This window comes from Natrix helvetica, assembly GCF_964273705.1.
Source record: "Natrix helvetica genome assembly, chromosome: 3".
Taxonomy (NCBI): Eukaryota; Metazoa; Chordata; class Lepidosauria; order Squamata; family Natricidae; genus Natrix; species Natrix helvetica.
The window spans coordinates 120,212,239-120,236,021 of NC_138549.1; the positions used below are offsets into that span (position 1 = coordinate 120,212,239).

The 23,783-nt window shown below is 40.6% G+C and overlaps 2 protein-coding genes across 3 annotated transcripts in view; both read right to left on the bottom strand.

Moving 5' to 3' along the window:
• STRIP1 (striatin interacting protein 1) overlaps nucleotides 1–5,139 on the bottom strand; it is a gene marked incomplete at its 5' end in the record, with an annotated part of 32,697 nt that extends 27,558 nt beyond the window's left edge. The window contains 5 exon segments of the mRNA XM_081948519.1: nucleotides 312–446; nucleotides 1,142–1,216; nucleotides 3,744–3,813; nucleotides 4,908–5,124; nucleotides 5,126–5,139. Coding sequence (XP_081804645.1) covers nucleotides 312–446; nucleotides 1,142–1,216; nucleotides 3,744–3,813; nucleotides 4,908–5,124; nucleotides 5,126–5,139 — 511 coding nt within the window.
• Nucleotides 5,140–13,828: 8,689 nt separating this feature from the next.
• AHCYL1 (adenosylhomocysteinase like 1) overlaps nucleotides 13,829–23,783 on the bottom strand; it is a gene marked incomplete at its 3' end in the record, with an annotated part of 56,929 nt that continues 46,974 nt past the window's right edge. Inside the window, exons 11-17 of one of the 2 annotated variants that reach the window (XM_081948520.1) lie at nucleotides 22,352–22,422; nucleotides 21,958–22,052; nucleotides 21,778–21,876; nucleotides 20,484–20,552; nucleotides 17,388–17,466; nucleotides 16,397–16,517; nucleotides 13,829–16,056 (exon numbers count right to left, since the gene is read on the bottom strand). In XM_081948520.1, the coding sequence (XP_081804646.1) occupies nucleotides 16,050–16,056; nucleotides 16,397–16,517; nucleotides 17,388–17,466; nucleotides 20,484–20,552; nucleotides 21,778–21,876; nucleotides 21,958–22,052; nucleotides 22,352–22,422 (541 nt within the window). Of the gene's footprint in view, nucleotides 16,057–16,392; nucleotides 16,518–17,387; nucleotides 17,467–20,483; nucleotides 20,553–21,777; nucleotides 21,877–21,957; nucleotides 22,053–22,351; nucleotides 22,423–23,783 lie in introns of those variants that run through there. The other variant, XM_081948521.1, reaches the window with a different exon arrangement.

Consider the following 23,783-nt stretch of genomic DNA (forward strand, 5'->3'; position numbering starts at 1 on the left):
AGAATCTTTTTGCAAAGTTGAGGCACAAAAATAAATTTTCATTACTTTTGGTTTGTGATTACATTTCTGGAATCCAGTTCCAACATCTGTGAATAAAAATGAAACTTGTCCAGTAATTCAGTTTTCATGCTGAATAGAAATATACATTCTTTTCTGTTTAGGGTAAATACCAATAAATACATTTTGCTGATTTTGTTAGCATTTCTTTGTTATTATTGAAAGGAAACATTGGTGTGAAAAAAATTCTACTAAAATATCATAATTAGTAGGTATTTAAGACTAAGCAGTTTCTTTGAAAGATACAAGCATACCTTGTGCAACATAGAGGATGGCTCGAGCTACCCTGAGCCTTTTCTCCCGAGCTGTGACCTCAAGGCCATCAAGAAGTCGCATGGCATGAGTACGATGTTGCTTAGTGTCCAGTTCAGTCCACTTTTTATCCAAGACTAGAAATACAAGTTATTTGAAATCACAACACAGCTTTGACTTCTTTCTTCAAAAAAAGTAAACCGTTTGCAGCAATAAAAAAAACATAATTTTGTGCAATGGTCATTAAAAAGTGGTTGTAATCTTATGTGCTTTCAGCTATTTCCTCCAAGATCTCAAAAGCTTATGTAACATTAATGAAATGCGACATTTTATTCATGAGATTTTGTGACTTTACAAGATTCTGGCCAACTGTAATTAACAAAATTAGGTTTTTATTTTTATTTTGGACAGCTTCAGACTTTATTTTATGGTATTACAAGATCTTAAGTCATAGATCTATGTTGCTCACCCTTCGGCTAGACTATTTTTAGCACTTTCAACAAAATTTAGTTTCTACCGGTATAATATGTAAACATGGCCAGAATCTGGCAAAGATCTGAACTGATCTAAGTTTACATCATCCACAAGCTAATGAATAAATATGCTATTCATATTATTGCCACGTGTTAACGTCAAATCAAAACCAAACAAGAAACTTCTATCCCACCCTAAACATTACAGATCACAAAAAATCTGTAGTGGTTGATAGTTCAGTTTCAATGTTTGATACTAAAATAATCAACCTTTTGTTGTTTAACCCCATTTCAAATACAGCATATACAGACTAAGTCTCAAGACATTCCATGGAGGAAAAAGAGGTAACTAGTTTTACCATGCAGCCTAAAATCTTCCTCAAAGCATTTTCTGTTGAGTTGGAATTCAGGACCTTCAGTATAACTGTACAGTTCTGCAAATAGAGAACAAAGCTCCATTACTTTAGAACACTAGACATTTATTCCAAATAGAATGGATTCTTGGCAGTTCATTTTAAATCAAGTCTATCATCCATTTAAAAAAAAAAATTTGCATGGAAAGATAACTTGCCACCTTGAATTGCTATCAAAGTTTAGTTTACCAAACTTTATTGGGCTCTAGTAGGGTGCATCATCCCAGACAACTCTGTTCAACACCCTACAAGAAAGCAGGCAGGAAAAGAAGATGCTAATCCATCATAGGTAGCACAAAGCATGATTTGAAAAAAGATTTTAAACAATGGCTTCACATGTTGCTTATTAGCCAGCCTGTAATAATATTTAGATATTCAGATCTAATTCTCAACTATGTATTGTTTGTGTGTTATGTCTCAATATATATTTCCCTTTTATGAAAGTATAAAATAAGTGTAGATTCAAAGTAGTATGATAGAAATTTCTTCTCATGCTAAAATGACAATCTTAATGAAGTTATGGCGAAATCCTTCAAACAGCATAATAGATGACGTTGGTGTTAAAGAGGAACCAATTCAGATGATGTCCTATCAGCAGTTCACAGGATAGCATAGAATATTGACAAATTGATCACTATTTAGAAAGTTGACTAATATTGAGAAGCAGAGACTTTGCTGAAGTTGAAAAAAAAAGAGAATCCCTAAAAATAAACCATCAAATAAAAATATCAAGTAAGTGGACTCAATCCATAAAGCAAACATTATGGAAAAAAAGAGATTTAAATTCTGCAGAGATTCCTTCCCAAATCCTAATGGACTCTTTCATAAAGCAGGAGGGGACTGGAGGATTTGTACCTTTTTTCTCAAGTTCCTGTATTTTATAACTCCTTATTTCTGACATCAAATAACATTTATTTATTTTTTACATTTTTCAACCGCTCATTTCCCTCAGAGGAATTCTTGGTGTGGGGGTGGGGTGGAGAGGAGAATATTCCTTGAGTGGAGGCAGAGAAGTATCTTTCCTAGACCCCACAGTCAAAATTCATTAACCAATGGGGTCTGTAATATACTTTCCCTCCTAACCCGGTGGGAGGGCTGATGTGGTGGGATGAGTCATTGGTATGAGTCTAGTTTCTTTGATTGCGCTTTGCTGTTAAGGGACTTGACAGTTTGTACAACTTAAATCATACAAGTAGTACTTGATTTATAATCACAAAGAAACCCGGAATTATGGTTGTAGCTGTTACAGATGCAGGTCAAGGCACACGACACAGTTTTATAACTGGTTTCACAACAGTTGTAAAGCTAGTCACCATGGTCATTAAGTGAATCACATAATTATTAAGTGAACATTGTGGTCATTATGAAAATTCAGCATAGTGAGTTTTTTTTTTTTTGCCAGAACATGGCAAAAATAGGGTAGATCACAGCCGTGTGACCATGGGATACTGCAATTGGACATAAATGCAAGCAGGTTGCCAAGGGCCTAAAGTGTGATCATGTGACCATGGGGGTTGCAGCAATCATAACCTTGAGGATGGGTTTTAAATAACTTTTTAAAATAATCTGTCATAACTTTGAGCGGTCATTAAGAAACCAGTTGCAAATTGAGGACCGTATCTTTCAGACTATAAGACACCCCCCCCCCAAAAAAAGTGGGTGGAAATGTCTTATAGAGTGAATATTGCCAAAGCCCCGCCCATTTGACAACCCCCACCCTTTGGCCTCTGCCTCCCAGCAATTTGCCTCCTTGCAGCAAATAGCAAACAGATTGGCTAGCTTCAGCACATCCTGATTTAGCACGAGCAGCTGATTCGCAGTTGGACTGGCCTCCCGGAATACTAACAATCAGCTCTTGCAGGCTGCGGGGATCACCACCGCCTATTGTCATCTCTGCACACCCCATGTTTGGCCTCCCCGCATCCTGTTCGGCAGCGATAGGTGGCAGCGATCCCTGCCGCCTATTGCCTTGGAATGGAACATGCGAAAAATGGGATGAGCGGAGGCCAAAAATGGGGTGCGCGGAGGCAGTGATGGTCCCCGCAGCCTGGAACAGCTGATTGTCAATATTTTCTCCTTGTTTTCCTCTCCAAAAGCTAGGTGAATCTTATAGTCTGGAGCGTCTTATAGTCCAAAAAATACGGTACTGGAACAAAAGAAATGCCAAATAAAAACTTTCATATGAATGCTACTTCACTAAAACTTTATAAAGGAGTCCTCATAATAATTATGCAAAATTAACTAGTAACATGAAACCACCAGTAGAAATTAATAGGCTACATTGCATTTCAGGTTCAAAGGACTGGACGGGCACATTCCTGGAGCACCAATCACTCACTCTGAGCTGCACCATGATTCAGGAAGTAATGCTTGCTTTACCCAGTTGCTGACAGCTGCTTACAAGCATACCTAACTTTGTCCGTTTTGAATCTGAAGCCTATTGAGTCCTAAAAATTATAGCAACTGGTTTAACTTTTGTTTTATATGGGTCATTGAAAGAAAATGTTGCCAGATATAAGCAAAGGAACTCCAGCAATCCCTGCTTTACCTGAGAGTTCAGCGGTCCACTTGTCGGCATCTGCATATTCAAACTCAAAGTCTGGTGATTCTGAATAGCCCTGGAAGAAGATGACAGCTTAACTCAACTGTTTTCCAAGGCTGTTTTTTTTTAATTAAAGAAGCTAAACCTTCCCCATATAGCTTCACTGTTACCATAGTAACTCATATGTCCAAAACTGGTGCTTTCCCCAGGAATGGAGCACAGCTCAAATCCAAGAAATCTCCGGTCTTTATTTTTTACTCTCACCCAGGACGATTTGCTACTTTGCTCAGTCACTTATGCCCCATCTAGGCTTGCCAGAGCAAACACCCTCTGCAGCTCTACGGTGCCATTCTCCCCTCAAAACCAAACCCACTAATTTTAATGGGCTATTTCCAGATGAATGGGCTATTTCTTCACCTGCCCTTCCCCTTGTAAGTTATTCCTATCCAGACTGAGGGGAGAGATATTTTTTTCATTGTATTTTCCCCCTTTCTGTTGTGTTGCTATGCATCTGGAATACATTGTCGTTTCAGTACAATAAGATTTATGACATCACTACAAGTTCTTGACATTCTTTTATTTAGATAGCTAGGAAAGAGCTCTTTTTTTTAAAGGAAGAGCTCTGTACTGTATAGCAGCAGGTCAGACTGACAAACAAAACTCCAGAGCGGTGTTTCCCAAGCTTGGCATTCTGGGAGTTGAAGTCCGCTTATCTTAAAAGTTGCCCGGCTTGGGGAATCATGTTCTAGGGGCTACCTGGTCAAGCCTTTCTTCTGAGTCAGTGTTTCTCAACCTTGTCAACTTGAAGATGTCTGGACTTCAACTCCCAGAATTCCCCAGCCAGCGAATGCTGGCTGGGGAATTCTGGGAGTTGAAGTCCAGACATCTTCAAGTTGACAAGGTTGAGAAACACTGAGTGAAGGAAGGCAAAACTCGTGCGGAGGCGGCTGAGGGGGCTTTGAAAGAGAGGCTGTTAATAAAAACCCAGGCCCGTAAACACAACGAGAACTCCCAAACCGATCCTGCTCGCCCTTCGCGACTCAGAGACATTCCCCCCTTCCAAATTCAAGTCATTGGGGTGGGGTGGTGGAAGCACTCCCTCAAGGCGCCTTGGCGTCGTTCCCCAAGAGGCGGGTGGGCAAGTCCGCGCCGCCTCCCCGCCCGTCTAACCTCCGAGTCTTTCCGCTGGTTACGATTAGGCTCCCGGCCTTTCCCTCCCGGCGGCGGCGGGGGCGTCGTCGTGGTGAGTCCAAGTCCTCCGCTCCGTTGCTTGTTATTGACGATGAGCAAGCCCGGACCGCCGCCACCGCCACCACCGCAGCCGGCCTCCATCACGACGGGCCGGCAGCTCTCGCGTAAATTGAGAGGCGCGGCGCGGGAATCGCAGAGGAAACGTCACCATCTTGAGCGTGGCGGTTGAGGGGCGGCTTTGTCAAGGTGCCATCTTGAGCGTTGCTGCAGTCCAACGAAGGTACTGTAGGGAAATGCGGGGCCAATGCGGAACGAAGTCAGTCGTCTTGGCGGCCTCACGCCACCCTCAGGCCTCCCCTTGTGGGGTTTTCCCGGAGCCTTTTAGGTGACGTTGCTGGTGTCCTGCGTTGTCTTATTGTGACTTTAATCAACTAAATCTCGCGTATTCGGCCGAAATGAAGTCGATTGTTAGAATATCTGGGTTCCAAAAAAACCCCGAATGACCGTTGGAAAGTTAGCCCTTTGCAGTCTCGTGGTTGTGTGGATTTTTGCAATCCAGGCAGGCTAGCAGGTTTGCCTTAAGAGTGTTAGTGTGCAACAGAAATATAGTAAGATTGGCCTTTTTAACGTTTTATTTTATTTTAAGATGAGCCTTTTTATTTTATTTTGCCGTTTATGGTATTGCTTAAAAATTAGCTTGTTATAATGACATTTGCCAGGGGAGCGAAGCCTATCCCTTATAAATGGGGAAGGCCGCTATCTGGAGTAAATAAAATCCAAGCTCTTTCGGTTGCTACCTAACCCGGGTTTGCTACAGTAACCCTGTTAAAATATAAGAAGACGAACATAATTGGTTTTATAAGTAGGTGAGTATTTTATGCAGTGTGAACATGGTATTTGAAATTGGGCTAATAATACACACCAAGAGAAATATTATATACCTATATTAGTAGAAAAAGTACTTTCTGATTAATAGTAAAAATGTAAGCGTTTAACGGAGCTCAAAATGTCTTGCCTTCTATTTTGCAGCTATGAAGAGTTAATTCATCGGTTAACACCCAATTTGCAATTAAGTGATGAGACATTTTGGCAACACTACTAGGCTTTTATATTTCTAGGCAGAGGGAGACTTACTGGAAGTCAAACTTTAGGTATACCAGTCCAGATGATGAAAAAGTTTTGATTCATTCATGCGTCTTTTTTAAAAGGCCATATTATAAAATTTCAAGTTCCAAAGAAAATAGCAGGTACCGTAAAATAGGGCTGTACAGCGACCTGAATTTGAAGGGTGAAATGTGATGTGCAGGCATTTTGGGGAGAAGATACATTGCTTTACAGTGTTCCCTGACAGCTGCTGCATATGCCTGCCAAATTACATTTGGCTCTTCAAATCTGTATCACTTCACCGTTCTGCTGAATAATCTGTTTTGCTGGCAGCAAAAGGAGCATGTTTGAAATATAATTTGGGATAATATGGCTGATTTATCTCTTAAAACTTGTCTTTGCCTCCAGCTTTGTCAATAAACCGGTATGTGTTTTTAATCTATAGTGCTGGTCTCCAGTTCAAATGTATGCTGAAAAATTACTTTATAAAATGTATAAAGTGCGGGGGGGGGGGGGGAAGAAGGCATGTGTCTAGTCTGCTCTTCTGTTTTACTAACTGCTACAATATGACTACATCCTGGTGACTGTTTCCTTTTGATAGTTTAAGTTTTCCAATCTGGGCAAGTTCCAGATGCATTTATTTAAACTCCCAGAATTCTTTGCAATAGCATGCTGATTGGATAATTCTAGGAGTTAAAGTTTTATACATTTGGAAATTGCTTACATACAGAAATACTGTTCGATGTGAATATATTACCAGCACTGCTATAATAGTATATATGTAGCGTCAGACAGATGTGGTAAATGAAAACAGAGGTTGAATAAAGTCAGTGTGCTAAAGGAATATTTTGAGAAATAGGATTGCAATCAAGTGAGATTTCTTTACACTATGGTTACACAATTATTGCAATTTAAGGAAAAGGTTTTTGCAACTTTTGCTTCCTAATTTTTATGATGTTCACACATAGTGGAATATGGAGTGGAATGCAAGTTACTTCTGATCGCCTTCAGGTCATGCTTTCTTGTATAGGAGAAACCAACATTCCAAAATGTCCACATATTAAATATGCATTACATTGGCTTGTGGAATAGGAACAACATTTACAACATTATACTGAATTTTGAAGCAATAGAGAGTATAATTACTAGTATTTGTAATATGGATTCAGCCAGAGATAGTGGAAACACTGCACATTTTCAATATAAAGCAAAATCCGCAGTTTGAATTGATAACTGCCAAATCAAGTCCACATCTTATCATAGACAAGCTATTACTACACTGACCAGATTCATCCTTGGTTTTATGGCTGCAGTTTTTAAACTTCCCAGTATCAAGTCCCAAATTCTGGTTTCTTCTGAATGCTACTTCGGCACTAGCCATGCATAGTACATTGTAAATGGTTTTACGCATATGCGAAGACCATTAAAAGCTAATAAAAATATGCCAGCAACGGAGACCGGGGAACCGGTTCGGGGGCATGGCAAGCGTGGGTCGCTGCCGTTCTGCAACCCAGGCCAGATTACCACTACCAGTTCGACCAAACTGGGAGCAACCCACCTCTGGACCTGTAGTAACAGAATGTTTGCTTCAGATGAATTTGTATGAAACATTTTACATTTCCCAGAACTTTCAAATCTTGTTGCATCCTTTAAAATCTGTTAGCCCCCATTTTCATTTCCTGTTCTTTGATTAAGATGAAGCAGATTTTTACGCTGCATCCCATTTTCTGTATTTCTATAGTTCTTAATCAGATAAACTATGTTAACAAATTTTAGACTAGATTTCTTATTCCAGAGTTGAAAAGCTAGAGTGGGAAGTTGAAAAAACAAACAATCAGAACTTCAGAAGTTAGCAGTGGGAACCACCTCTATACTGGTGCCAAGAAAACTGCATGACTTTTTCCATGTCATCACCAAGAGTCAAGTTCAATTTAAGGACATTTCTTTTTTTTTTCTGCTCAGCCAGGTGACAGCATCTAGCTAACCCAATTGATCTAGACGATCTAAGCAGGTGAATACTTCATTATTATTGGATGGTGTAATGATCTGTATGTTTTATGCTATATTTCAAGTTCAATTGTTATGAACTTGAACTAAGAAGGTTAGGAAACAGTTAACTTTTTTAATGATGTCATCTGGGGCAGAAGGTTGTTTTTAGGATGGCTGCCGCTGGATAAAGACAAGCCTCTTAGTTCAAGCTCCTTGCTGTCTGCCTTCATTTTATGCCAAATCATCACATGATAGCAGGAGTGGGGTGAGAAGAGTCATAGCAGTAAACAGCAACACAAAGAACATTCCTTCCCTGGATTTGGAGTCAGGGAACATATCTGAAAACTGGTCGAAGTGGAGGGAGCTGATAGAGATTGTGTTTACAGGACTTGATGCAGACAAATGGACTAATCAGCAGAAAGCAGCACACTTTCTAATATGTGTGGGACAGAAAGGACGCGATGTGTGCAGAGCCTGGCAAGCAAGTGGGGAGATCACTGCAGAGGACAAAAAGAAAACAGAGGTACTGTTTGCAAAGTTTGAAGCATACTGCAACCCGAGAAGAAAACTCCACAGTGCAGAGAAAACTGTTTTATGAAAGAAACCAGTGTGGAGGTGAATCTGTGGATGATTGGGTGACCCAGCTGCGGTTGCTTGCCAAAGACTGTGCTTTTTATGATGCTGGAGATATGATTAAAGACCGTATTCTGATGGGCAGTAAGTTTAAGGAAGTTCAGGAAAAACTGCTGCAAGAAGACGACTTAAATCTTGAGAAAGCCGTAAGGATTGCCAGAGCATATGAAATATCAAGAAAAGACATGCAGATACTGGAAGGAACACAGCACCAGATTAATGCTACAGAAACTCAAAGCAGCAGATATGGTCAAGAAAGGACACACAAAGGAACAAAAGGCACCTATGGCACTGGAACAAGTAACAGATAAGCAGCTTGTGGATATTGTGGAATTATGCACCACAAAAACAGTGTCTGTCCTGCAAGGGGGCAGATATGCAACAAATGTAAGAAAAGAGAACACTTTGCCAGGGTGTGTAAACTGTCTTCACAAACTGGAAGGCCACCAACACGGGCTGTACATGCCATAGAGGACAATGATGACAATGCAGGGTCAAACTCAGACTGCTCCCTGATATATCTTGCAGTGATACAGAAAGCACATCAGTCTGCAGATGAAGCCAATGTAACATTACAGATAGGGGCCAACAAAACTCCAGTCACGTTCAAAACAGATACTGGAGCACAAGTAAATTGTGTGCCAAGCCACATATATCTGGAACACCTCAGGAATGAATCCCCCTTAGAGACTCTGGACCTACCGAAATTAATAGAATATGGTGGTGAAAAGCTGAAAGTAATGGGTCGCTGTCATGTAAAATGTGCCTACAAGGGATCGGAAAGGGTTTTACAATTGTTTCTGATAGAAACGCAAGCCTCAGCCATGCTAGGTCTCAAAACAAGTAAAGAGATTGGACTTGTGAAGATCATAATGACTGTGGATGGTGGGCATAGAGGTCTGACGGAAGCTGACATTAAATGTGAGTACTGTGATCTATTCAAGGCCTGGGGTGTCTCCCAGGCATAAACCACATATGTATAAAAGAGGGTACACAGCCTGTCATCCATGCCCCAAGGAAAATACCTCTAACTCTTGTGGATAAAGTTAGACAGGAATTCACTAGGATGGAGAAGTTGGGAGTAGTAAAGAAGGTCACTGAACCATCGGAATAGATCAGTTCTATGGTTGTGGTGGTGAAGAACACAGGTGCAATTCACATATGCATTGTTGACCCACGCGATTTGAACAAAGTAATAATGAGAGAACACTACAAACTCCCCACCATGGAGGACATAGCACATAAGCTAGTAGGAGCAACAGTGTTCAGTGTATTAGATGCCCAGTCTGGTTACTGGCAATTGCGTCTTGATGAAGCCAGCAGTTACCTCACTACTTTCAATTCCCCTGTGGGTTGATGGCGCTTCACAAGGGTGCCTTTCGGCATAGCATTGGCACAGGAGATATTTCAAGAGAAATCACATGAACTGATTGCTGGTCTATAGGGTGTTGAAGTAATAGTTGATGATTTGTCTATGGCAGTGGGTCTCAACCTTCCTAATGCCGCGACCCTTTAATGCAGTTCCTCGTGGTGGTGAACCCCAACCATAAAATTATTTTATATTTTCCGTATTTTTTCAAACACACGTGTTTTCCAATGGCCTTAGGCAACGCCTGTGAAAGGGTCATTCGACCCCCAAAGGGGTCCTGACCCACAGGTTGAGAACCACTGGAAAGGATCAAGTAGAGCATGACAGAAAACTTACTGCTTTGCTCAATCGATGTCGTGAGAGAAATCTTAAACTCAATCCAAATAAATCCAAATAAAATGCAAATTGGGTAGGAGAAGTGACATATTACTAACCAAAGAAGGCTTGAAGCCTGATCCAAAGAAGATCACAGCCGTTCTTAACGTGGCCCCAGCCTCCAGAAAGGAACTGGAGACATCATTGGGCATTTTCTATCTATCTAAATTCTCTAAGGGCCTCGCTTAACAGACAGCACCGTTATGTGCATTGCTGCAGAAGGATGCCATTTGGTGTTGGGATGCAAACATGGAAAGGACTTTTGACAAAGTGAAGAAACTGATCACTAAACATCCAGGGCCAATACTGAAATACTTTGACGCAAATGCTGACACCGTGCTTCAAGTGGATGCATCCCAGTTTGGGCTAGGTGCTGTACTGACTCAACAAGGACATCCTGTGGCATATGCTTCACATGCACTGACCATGACACAAGCCAATTATGCTCAAATTGAGAAAGAGATGCTGGCCATTGTGAATGGATGTGAGAAATTTCACCAGTACATATATGGTCACCCAGTAGTTGTAGAAACTGACCACAAGCCATTGGAGTACATACTACAAAAACCACTAGCTTCTACACCTCCACGCTTGCAGCGAATGGTTATGAAATTACAGCAGTATGATCTCACAGTGAAGTATAAGCCTGGGAAGGAAATTCCAATGGCAGATTGCCTGTCAAGGGTATTTCCAGAAGGACATGAAGCCATGGATGAACCTGAGTTGGAAGACCAGGTACATACAGTACTAGTGAACATGCCAATAACAGATGTACGGCTGGAGAAAACAAGACACCAAACAGGACAAAGTACTAGAGAAACTAACTCGTGTCATGTGCAATGGCTGGCCAGAAAAACGCAAGAAGCTGTGTCCTGAGCTGCAGGAATTCTGGCGTGTGAAAGATGAACTATCCATTCATGAGGATATCATACTCATGGGTGACCGTATTCTTATTCCTAAGTCACAGCAGGCAGAAGTAATGGAACAAATTCCTCAGGGACATTTGGGCATTACTTTGTGTAAGTGCAGAGCACGGGAGGTGGTCTACTGGCCTCATCTGGACTCTGATATTGAAACACTTGTAAAGAAGTGTGACACCTGCCAGACATTTCAAAAAAACAATGTGAAAGAACCTCTTACGCTGTGGAATGCTCCTTCACAGGCGTGGCAGAGATTGGCTACAGACATTTTCCATTTTGGAGACATCCACTACCTGATGATAGTAAATATAGCAAATACTTTGAACTAGTGCAGCTGGGAAGTCTAAAAGTGTCAACAGTCATATGGGCTTTCAAGACAATACTTTCAAGACATGGAGTGTGTGAAGAACTTGTGTCTGACAATGGGCCACAATTCTCGTGCTGAATTCCAGTGCTTCCTGCGTGAATGGGGAATCAAGCACAATCATGATGGCATAGCCAAATCCATTATACAGAAAGCACAATCGTCAGGGCAGGATGTGTATTTAGGCCTATTAAACTATTGTGCAACACCCATTGATGGGTTAATGCTCACCGGCGCAGCTGCTAATGGGTAGAACACTGAGGACTACAGTGCCTACTGCTCCGCATAAATTGCAGCCTCGTTCCATCGCACATGAGCGGGTAACAGCTCAGAAGAACATAAACATGAGAAAGCAAAAACTGTATTTTGATAAATCTACCAAGCCTCTTCGTCCACTGTGTGCCGGGCAAGCTGAGACACAGAGTCACTGGGAGAACATGGGAATCTGCTTGTATTGTCAGAGAAGGCAATTCACCAAAATCATATGTAGTTGAAACCAAGTGTGGACAGCAATTGAGAAGAAACAGATGTTATCTTTGTCCAGACACTGCTGCTGATACTGCGGTGGAAGAAGAAAACAAGGAAAATGAAGCGCAAGCGCATGATGGCACAGAATTCCTGAACTCGGATATACAGCCTACCGAGAACGCCAAGGATAATGTAAGCATCTCAGCATGTGACAATGCTGGGACTGACTCACAGCCTGACAGCAATTTTACTGCTGATCAGACAGCGGTAACTTTCTCTCGCTATGGTCGAGCTATTAAACCAAAAATATGGAAAGACTTTGTATCATATTAGATGTTTTATACTTAAGAAGGGAGATGTAATGATGTGTATGTTTTATGCTATATTTCAAGTTCAATTGTCATGCCTAGCTCTTTAAGAAGGTTAGGAAATAGTTAACTTTTTTAATGACATCATCTTGGGCAGAAGGTAGTTTTTAACATGGCTGCCGCTGAATAAAGACAAGCCTCTAGTTCAAGCTCCTTGCTGTCTGCCTTTATTTTATGCCAAATCATCACAGATGGGAAGCCAGGAGGAAATCTAGGGCTGGTAGGCTAAACTGAGAAGGAAAATCTTAGGCCATGGCAAACTGCTTCATTGATATAGCTGTTAGATCACCAGCTCAATTGAAAGGCCACTTTTAAAAAACCATTAATATAACAAACATGGACTTCTCAATAATGTACATATATGATATGGCAAACCTACCATTTTATCTGAAAAAGCATGACCAGAGGGTGATCCAAAGCAGTTTTAGGTTAAGCATGAATTTATATTCTTTGTTTTGAACAGCATAATTTATAGAAGCAAATATTCAAGCAGTATCCAATCTATAAATCTATCTTCGCTGAACATTAATAATTTTCATTAATTTAAGTTATTCATTGGATTAAGTTATATACTGCATAATTGGACTACTAGCAATAACAGAAAAGAACCATGTGGATGAATGAGAATTAGCTTAGATCTTCGGCAGATGTTTTCTAGAAACATTTAAATACTGATATTTTCCCTTGATGTTTTGTAGTTTCCGAGGATAGCACAACACATGTTATTTCTTCCTCACAAAACTTGCTGGGGAGGAAAGGGTAGGTGTGCTTCAAGGCAGAAAAATATAGTACACGTAGTCCTCGATTTATGATCACAATAGAGCCCAAAATTTATGTTGCTAAGTGAAACATTTGTTAAGTGAGTTTTGCCCCATTTTACAACAATTCTTGGGGCTATTGTTAAGTGAATCATACTGGTTGTTAATAACATAGTTGTTAAGTGAATCTGACTTCCCCATTAACTTTGCTTGTCAAAAGGTTGTAAGAGGTGATCACATGAACTGGGAGCACTGCAACTGTTATAAATATGAGTCAGTTGCCAAAATTCAGACTTTTGATCACATGACCAAGGGGATGCTGCAATGGTCCTAAGTATGAAAAATAGTCGTGTCATTTTTTTCAGTGCCACTGTAACTTTGAACAATCACTAAATGAACTGTTGTAAATTGATAAACTACCTGTATATATTTCTCATTCCATACTTACTGTATTTTACTCTGTTCAAGAGGATGACTAGGTTGCCAGGTATAAAGAGGTAAAGTATAATACGGCATTATTTAAGCAGAAGAAAAGAATACTGAAGTCAGAGATAGCTTTCTAATCATTTATTCAGACTTTGCGTAATGATTATTGCTCATTTGCAAGGATTATTAATATTGCATTCATTAAAAATCATTCATATACAAAATAAACCTATCCCCATCTGGACTAATGCTATAACATGCTCCCTCTGATTGAACTGAGGTGTTGCTAGGTATGAGAATTTATTTCATGGCTTATACAGAGATGGAGCCCTTAGCTAAGATATTTATCGACATTGCAACATAGAGGCAGAGAAATGGAATGAAAAAGCCCTCCCAAACTTCTGGAAGCCTTTCTGGAATACACTCTGCTGGAATTACCTAATTCTGTTATAAGAAATTGTAAGAGTGCTGTGAAAAGTAAAAAATAAAATTCAAGATATCCCAATGAAATATTTGGGGGGGGGGAAGTATGTTTGTTCAAGCTGGGATTATTGTATGATCAAGAAAACAAATCATTTGGCCTGGCCATATTTAAAATCAGATTCTGAAACTGAGGGAATATGAACATCTCGAGGCAGAGATTAGTAGAAGCTTTTCTACTAAAAGTCAATGTCCTGCATCATTCTGCAAGACTAGTAGATGTCACTATGCTACTGCCAAAAAGGAATACTTATTTAGATAATTATTGAGTCATTTAAGAAACAGAGCAAGCATGATGGATGTGCAAATGTTTGGGGTCTCAGGGTCCTCATCAAATTGTAAGTGCTTAACGCTCTTCAGTGAAGGACTAGCTACCAAAAGGTCTTTATCATACAATAGTGGGACAAAACCTATAAAGGAGCTAATAATGACACGTTCAATATTTACATCTAGTTTTCCACAAGGGTTACATAAAAAGGCAGGAAAAAAAATCAAAGTTGGTCATTACGTTCACACAATCTCTGGCTCACAGATGCTATCCCTTGATACTTCAGCAGATCAGACACCAGCAAATGGCTTGACTCACCATCTTTCACTGAACATTTGCTTTTCCTAATCCTGAAGCTTCTCTCCCCCTCCATTTCATGGCAGTATAATATGAAATCTGGGCTGTACTATAATCTCACAGGAGAGATACCAGTGCATCATATCAACTGGACAGAATATACTAATTACTAGGATAAAAAAATTAAAGCAGCAGAGCACTTGAAATAGTAGTGCCAATGAAAAGGGATCCACCTTCACTATTCATTTGGTACAAATGGAGTCTGAAGATGGAGGGAAGTGCCTTACACAATGAGTAAGTCTCTCTCTAGGATTTTAAAACCTACCATAAATGATCATTCAAATGTTTCCTGTGCTATGTAAATGAAGGAATGGAGAACATGAGATGCCATCTCAGTTCAAGAGGGCCGATCTGGTTGTTGGTGGTCCCAAAATTCTGCTAAGTATTAACTAAAATAGTCTCTCTAGTTTATCAAACCAGAAGCAAAATATTTTTTTTAAAATCACAGCCTTTAAGAATATGATATGGGTACATCTTGGTTTAAAGCAGCAAAAATAAAATATAATATAATTGAAAATTGAAATGCTATAAAATGGATAGCCGTATCCATTTCAATTCAGTTTAGCACCCTAGCAACTTAAAAAGAGAAGTTAAAACTGCCTACATTTAGTATAACCAGGCATGCGGTTATATACTTGCAGTAGGAAAAAATATCTTAATTGATCATAAATAATAGGTGATATTGTCCTACTGAAATCAAGAGGACATTTTTCCACATAAAGAATGAAGATTAGGCATTTGTGGAATATACACCTATAACCCAACTGGCCACAAGGTGTCAAGTCTGTTCCCATGGAGGAGAAGGAACACTAATGTAGCAGCTAATAAATAGGGGCTCATTAAGGCAATTTAGAATTTGCAATTAATTTTCACACAGAAAAAATAGTACTCTTAATATTCTGCAGTTCTACCAGCTACAACTAAGGTGCTCTGAAAATTTTAAATTAAAAAACAAAATCACATGAAGAGAATGCCCCACATCACCAATGGAAATCCTCTCCCCAGTACCAGAGGAAGAGAATTAAAACCACATTACTTCTGTGGCGGTGTAGCAAGGAATCCCAAATTGTTTGCAGGATCAATACTGCGACAGGGACATATTAAAAAGAACTGGACAGGATAATATAATCACATGAATAAAACAAAAGTCTTCCAAAGTGACACACAAAAAGTTATTTAAAAATATTTCTGCTAAAGCTCTTGTGTATATTATGTGGTCTGGTCCTTCAGCATTATGATCCATTAGTACCTACAGCAAAGGACAGAAAAAAGACAAAGTTAAGCAGGGTGCAAGACCAAATACCTTTTGTGCTTCACATTTGTTATCTTTCTTTGTTCAATGCAAACAAAACAAAAAAAACCCACATAATTGACACTGTAAACAATTAAGCCAATTTGTGTTACTTTTAATCTATGTTTAAACAAACATTTCAGCTTTTATAACCACATCATCAGGGTTAGGCTGGGAATGATAAAAAGCCAACAACAATAGCTTATCACTGAGAAATGATGACACAATTCTATTCATTCTGTTGTAACAATGTACTGCCATTAAGTCTCTTTCTCATTTTAACTCATGGAGATCTTACCTATAATAGTTTGGTTTGAAGGGCCCATTCTTATTGAGTCCCAAATATTTTGCTTGATCATCTGTTAGTTCTGTCAGATGAGCGTCAAATGATGGCAGATGCAAGCTGGCAACATATTCATCTAGGAAGGTCAAAAACCGATAACTATTAGTTTAAGCTTTTTTTTAAAAAAAATGTTTATACTGCCTCAAAGCTTTTAAGAAGCTGATCTGAAAAATAGTCCCCTCCATCATTAGTCTAAATGAGGCCATCTGCAAAGTCTAGCAGAGCCATTATTACAGATTGCATAAACACTGAGGTAGAAGGATAATACACTATTTTCTTTACTTTTGCTCCCTCATCATTCTAATGTGGATCTTTTTATTATTTTAAATTTTGATTTTGAAATAGACATGATTTAAGAGGTAAAAAGATCTTGACACCCCCCATTCTAAACTTAATATTTAATAAAAAATATTTTCTAATTCTTATCTAAAAGCAAAGTAGTTTCTTCTACTTTGTATTTTTCAAACAAGATGTTTCATTAACATACTTAATCAGCAACTTATTAGTGCCCCATGAAAACATTTATGCAATTTCCTCAGATTTTATGCAATTACCTTTTTTCAAATTTCTTATTTTGGTGCTAGCAGCTCTTTTAAATACATATCCTATTATCTCACACTTTTAATTGCATGCCAAGTTTATATTAAGTTCAGAATCTGGATAATAAAGTACAAATGCACTAAATAAAAAGTAATTAAGAATTATTTATAAAAACATTAGGATTAAAATGGCTTAAAGCTCAATGGTCTAATATGAAATGGGTAGGTAATACAAATCACAACTCTACCAAAATAAAGGTAGGCAGATAGACAGACAAACAAACAAACAGACAGAGACAGTCAAGACAGAGAGATATGGCTTACAATTTCAAGGTCTCTTTCAATATAGAAGTTATTGTTCAATAATCAATGTATTACACTTAAGAAGTCACAGATTATTTGCTTACCCATCTTCTTAGGCAACAGATATACATCTTGTTTGTATCTTCCCTCAGGAGCATTGTAAAGCTCAATCAAAGCCAAAGCCTATTAAGATCAGAGAGATGCTGAAATTAACAATAACTACAGAGTTTAAATTGAGGCTCTGATATGACCAGTGATAAAGACATTTATTTAGAAATACTAAATATACTTTAAATGCTGGATTGTGGGACAACTAGCATTTATGGATAACTGAAGAAAGTGTTATGGTACTATTATATATGTAGATCATCAGACAGATGGAATATATATATATATATATATATATTTTATTTTAGACACAATGCATGCTAAATGAAAGGGAAGCGACCAATATCTCTGTATTTTGACCATAATGCACAAGCAGTGATTTGGGAAAAATGAGAACATGTTATTAAGTTAACTGTAATATTTGAATTGAGATGTGTAACTGAAGCCATTTAGCAGAAAAAAAAGTTATCCCCCTTAATAGTTTTTATACAAATCAAGTATGTTTTCAAAGGCATAAGTACCAAAACAATGCACAATTAACTGCCTTTAAAGAAGACAATTCAGGCAATAGAACAAGGTAGTAGCTTTAATATATTGTCTAAGGATTCATTATGCAAAAATGACGGTTCACATCTCAAGGAACTTTTCTTATAATAAAACACCTGATAACATGGGCAGGAACAGGGGAAAATTCAGAAATAAATAAATGACATTTAATAAATAAATAAAAAGAAAGCTGGACACTCTTCAAATAAATAATGGTGAAGTTTTCTACCATCAGCAAATTCTGCTTCCTGCAATTACTCCCTTATTCAAATGCAAGTCACCTTATTTTTCATGCTTTCATTTTAGTTAAACATGTACCTAAAACCTGAATTGTAGGAAATTTATTCTTTAGTGACTGCTGCAGAATGTATATGTTTCATATGTATGCTAATACTACACATAATCTATACCAGTGGTGGGCAAACTCATGAGTCAACAGAGCCAAATATCAACAGTACAACAACTGAAATTTCTTTTGAGAGCCAATTTTTTTAAACTTAAATTATATAGGTAGGTATATTATTATTAACTTAATTAGGGTACTCCTAAACTGGCCTTTGCTAAAAATGTCCTCAATCTGATTGAGGTACATTTGCTGAGGTTGACCCCTTTCAACTCTCCCATCCACACTCGTATCTCTGTCTCTCCCTCCTCCCATCTCTGTCACTCTGTGTGTGTGTGTGTGTGTCTGTCTCTCAGTAACTCTCTCTGTATGTCAGTGTGTCTGTGTGTCTCTCCCCTTCCTCTCTCTCTCACTGTGTGTGTGTCTGTCTCTGTCCCTCTCTCTCCCCCCTTCCTCTCTCTCTCTGTCACTCTGTGTGTTTATGCGTGTGTCTGTCTGTCTCTCTACTTAATCACTCACTCTGTTTGTGTGTCTCTCTGTCTGTCTGACTCCCTCCCTCCCCCTCTCTGTCTCTCTCTGTGTCTGTCAGTCTCTCTGATTCCCTCCCCCCCTCTCTCTGTGCCTCTCTGTCTGTCACTCACTCAATCTGTGTGTCTCTCTGTCTGTCTGACCCTCCCTCCCTCCCCCTCTCTCTGTATGTGTGTCAGTCTCTCTCTCTCTCTCCCTCTGTCTGTCTGTCTCTCTCACACAGACACACACATACTGTGGTCACCTTGTTGAGTGTTCCAATCACATCTGAAGCACTCAACAACTGGCCTGCATTTATGGTTTTTTGCAGCATTCTGCAGTCATAGGACTAAAATATATGATTAAAAGTACCTGGCAGCGGGGCTTTTCCCTCGGGGGGCTCCGCAGAACATTCCAAGACCGATGCCACCACATCTCTCCTCTTCGGGGACAGGTCCTCTTCAAAAGGACGAGGCCTCCATGGTCTCCCTCGCGTTTCTCATCTTCCGGCCGCGGCCCCACTTCATGGAAAACATAGGTGCACGGACGCCCCACGCAATTACAGCCTGGAGCAGGACCAAAGCCCCTCTCCCAACTGGCCCTTTCTCCCTCGGAGGGCTTCGGAGGGAAGCTTCTGCAGAAGCCCGGGTGAGTGAGAACAACTTCCCGGCATTACAAAGTCTCCGAGACTGTAATTGTACGGGCTGTGCGCACGCGCCCATGTTTTCCATGGTGTGGAGCAGCGGCGAAGCTCTGTGCAGCTGGCTATGACTCCGGAGGCCATCTGGGAAAACAAGGAATGCAAGTGGGACTCTGCCCCCCGCAGATGGCCTTTGGAGTCATCGCCGGCCATGCAGAGCCTCGCCGCTGCTCCATGCCGTGGAAAACAGGCGTGTGCGCACAGCCTGTACAATTACAGTCTTGGAGACTTTGTAACGGCGGGAACTTGTTCTCACTCGCCCAGGCTTCTGCAGAAGCTTCCCTCCAAAGCCCTCTGAGGGAGGAAGGGCCAGTTGGGAGAGGGGCTCTGGTCCTGCTCCGGGCTGTAATTGCACGGGGAGTGCGCGCACCTATATTTTCCGCAGAGTGGGACCATGGCCAGAAGACAAGGAACGTGAGGTGGTGTGGCGGCAGGGGAGTTGGGGCGCTGCCAGCCAAGCAGCACGACCCACAGCTAGTGCAGGAGCAGTAGCCGCCGCCGCCAGCCACACTGCGCCATCGCTCGCTACCACTCAGGCTGGAGCCTGGGCGGACACGCAGAGGGTGGGTGGCCGCAGTGACGGCAGCCGAGCAGGGGGAACGCTTTGGTGGGCGCTGAGGGGAGGAAGGAATGAAGGAGGCTGCAGGCTTCTTTGCCCTCGGCTATGCTATGTCCTTTCGTTCACTGCTGCCCGAACGAGTGAAGTAGGGAGACAGAGAACGGAAGGAGATAGCGTAGCCGAGGCAAATGAGCCTGCAGCTTCCTTCATTCACATGGCTAAAACCCACCCCTGCACTGTATGTGCGTGCCCGCACGGTATTTTGTGGAAGAGCACACTCGAGGGGCCAAAGAGCCGCATCTGGCTCACGAGCCGCGGTTTGCCGACCACTCATCTATACTTTGTATAGATTTCTTTTATTTTCTTTCTTCACAATCAATACATTGCAAATGCAGACTAAGGCAAAGTGTCTAAGTTAAGTATTGGCAACTGAATACCTGAGTGGTAGCCGTAATGGACAGGACAAAAGTAGGAACAGTTGAACAGCTTAGATTGAGAAGTCGCCCCTATGTTAAAAACAAAACAAAACACCTCTGAGATAACTAAGTGGTAAACATGGTTTAGAGCCATCAAAACTGAGGACAATACTTTAGTTTCAATTTACTTTACCAAATACCTAACTGACAAGAAATGTGGAGTTGATCTGAAATTATTAAATAATATCTCAAATCTTTTAAATCCTGAAAATCTGAGATAGTATATAGTTTAGATGTGAGGAAATTAATTCATCATTGGGAAAATAATCAATTTCAGATGTTAAGATTAGCTGAACCCAAAAGAAACCACACAATCTAGAAATGAGGGTCACATCCACATCAATCTTGTTGGCTTTGCATTTCTGCATAATTGAAATACTCTGAATTATGCAGAAAAAAATGTTTTTTGTTTCAGTTCCGTAACTGTTTGCCAGAATAATTTATTCTTTTTTTTTTAAACAAAGTTTTATTGGTTTTTTGATATTTTACAAAGGGAAAAGGTAAGGGAAAGGTTACAAATTTTGGCAGTTGCGAAGTGCGGTAGGTGCACCCCCCCCCTCCAAACTCATAGTATACATTTGCATAAAATTCAATATTAAGTAGTAACATGTAGTCAGTGTGGTAAATTCAATTGGTAATTTCGATCAGTTTATATCAAGTGACTTTTCTTACTCATTTTTGTGATCTGAGCTTTCTTGATGTCGCCCCATCTCCCCCCGCTGGCAGAGCTCCGGCCCCTCCCGTGTCTTGTATGTCTGTTAGGGAGTCTTCTGGTTTTTCTAGAAGTACTTTGTTTTTCTCCATAAAGGCCTGCGCCTCTATGGGTGTATTAATTCTAACTCTTGTCTCCTCCCAGAATATTAACATACCTTCAGGCATCAACCATCTAAACCACACCCCCTTCTGGTATAATTTATTCGCCAATTGCGAATAATTTTTTCTTTTTTCCCTCACCTTCTTGGGGATCTGTTTCAGAATGGTTATCTCCTTATCTTTGTATGTCAAGGCTTGCCCCCTTTGTGCACTCAGAATTTCATCTCTTGTACTTTTCCTAAGGAATTTAATATGTACCTCCCTGGGAACATTGTGTGTTCTAGCGTAAGCTGAGTTCACTCTATATGCCAGGTCTATTTCCCCAGAATAATTTATTCTTATTTGTAATTATTTATAGCTAGGTACAACACCATGCGTATATTTCACTATCTTGGATTTTGAGAAACAATTTTAAGACATACCTGAATCTTTCTACACATACCTCAGCTAGTAGAACAACTCGTTTGCCATCAGGCCAGATTACATGATCCACCTGAGAACGTACCCGCTCCCAAGTAAGTTCTGGGGTACGAAGACTAGCCTAAGAAAGGAAACATTCAGAGAGATTAAACTACAAGATTTCATTGGGAGAAAAGAGAAACCAAGGATAATAAATACTCACCACATCAATTTCAGTGTTGGAATGTCCCATGTTACATACAATGCAACTATTCTTCATTCGATCCAAATGTTCTCTAGTCACCACATTCTTATTCCCTACATTGAAAAAAGGCACCTATAGCAAGCTGATGATTTACTTTAGCTATCCTATTTTTCCTTGCCTGTCCCAAAAGTTTTAATTCCAAATTTTATATACAGAACAAAACAGCAAGTTACATAACTAATATTTCCCAACACGTTGACGATTCATACATTATTTTAACGTTGAACTTCGCGTAGGGAAGTCTAATCTTTAACCATCCAAAAATAGAAAAATAGAATTTTAAAATTTCACTGCTGGGAAATAATATGAACTTAAAACAGGCACATTACTTATCCTTCTCAGAAAGCTTTACCTGTGCAGGTTATGACTATATCCATCTGTCGAATTACTTCATTGAGTTTCACTACCCGAAATCCATCCATGCTACCACACAGAAATGAAAGAATAAAGGAACACTGATCACAACATGCAAAACAATAGGATGAACAATTTTTCCATCTAATCAACTTCGCAAAATCAAATAAATTAAAAACTCATTGTCAATATCGCAGCATAACTGAATATATCTATTATTAAATGTTATTTAGATGATGCTATTGTTCAGTAACTTATTTCATAAGTAAGTTGATAAAAAGGTATTCTCCATAGTGAGGAGATGAGTATCCAGGATGGGTTAACTTCGTACTCGTTGATTGGACTGAGTCCGATAAGCTCTTTAGACCATGACCTAGTCACCAGGTAATACCCAGTTATTGACTCAATCCCCAACTGGTCAGTTGTGTCATCTTGGTTCCCATGGACTTTGCAAAAGAGAAAGAGAGACTGATTTAAAGTACAACTTGCTATTCTTCAGAGGCGTGAGTACCTCGGCGGCCAGCAAAATCCCCAGCGGGGGTAGCAGCTCTCGCCATTAGCCTGCAAGGGCAGCAGACAGATTTGGCCACCAGAAGAAATCCTGCGGCCACTCAGGAGGGCTTAAGACCCAGGAGAAGGAAAAAGCCTCACGAGACGCCGGCAGCCGCTCCTCTAAGCAACAGCCAGACGAAAGCCAGATGAAACAGCGCAGAAACGTTCTCCCACTCCCCTCAAGGGTCGAGCGACGAATCGCGGCATTGTAAACATCGCGGAGCGCCCACGCTTCTCCTAAGTACTGGAGGGGCCAGTGGAGCCAGGAAACGAGCACCGGAGGCAGGGGGGGAGAGAGAGATCTCCACCCGTAGAGAAAGGCATGGCAGCTCGAGAGCATAAGCCGCTTTTCAAGCAAGCTGGAGGAACGGAGCTTTGAATTTTGGTGCGAATCGCCATTTTGAATACATGATCCAAGATGGCAGCTGCCAGCAACCCAGAGGACACCGGCAGGAGCCAGGTCATCGTTTCTACAGCCAGCGCCACCGGAGGATTGGAAGAGCCTCCAAGGTCAGAACCTACTCCAGAAGATGCTTCCAGCAAAGGAGTGGCAAGGCGAAAAGGAAAACCAGGCATCTTTCCTCCAAGGCAGCTAAGGAGCCGAGCGCTGGCTCCAAGCCTCCCAAACCTGGCTCTAAATATGAAAGGCAGAGGCATAAGGCTTTAGAGCGAATATTTCACAAGGCCAACAACAGGAAGACTCCGCCTGGTCTGGGGTTGGATGAGAAGTTACCAGGGCCTTCCTCCCCCAGCAGGGCTACAGAAGAGGATCCCTTCCTACAAGTGAGGATTCCCTTTGACACCTCGGGGATCTGGGGCGCAGCTCAGGGATGGCAATCACCCCCACACACCATGGGGCCTTCGCCACAACCCCTCCC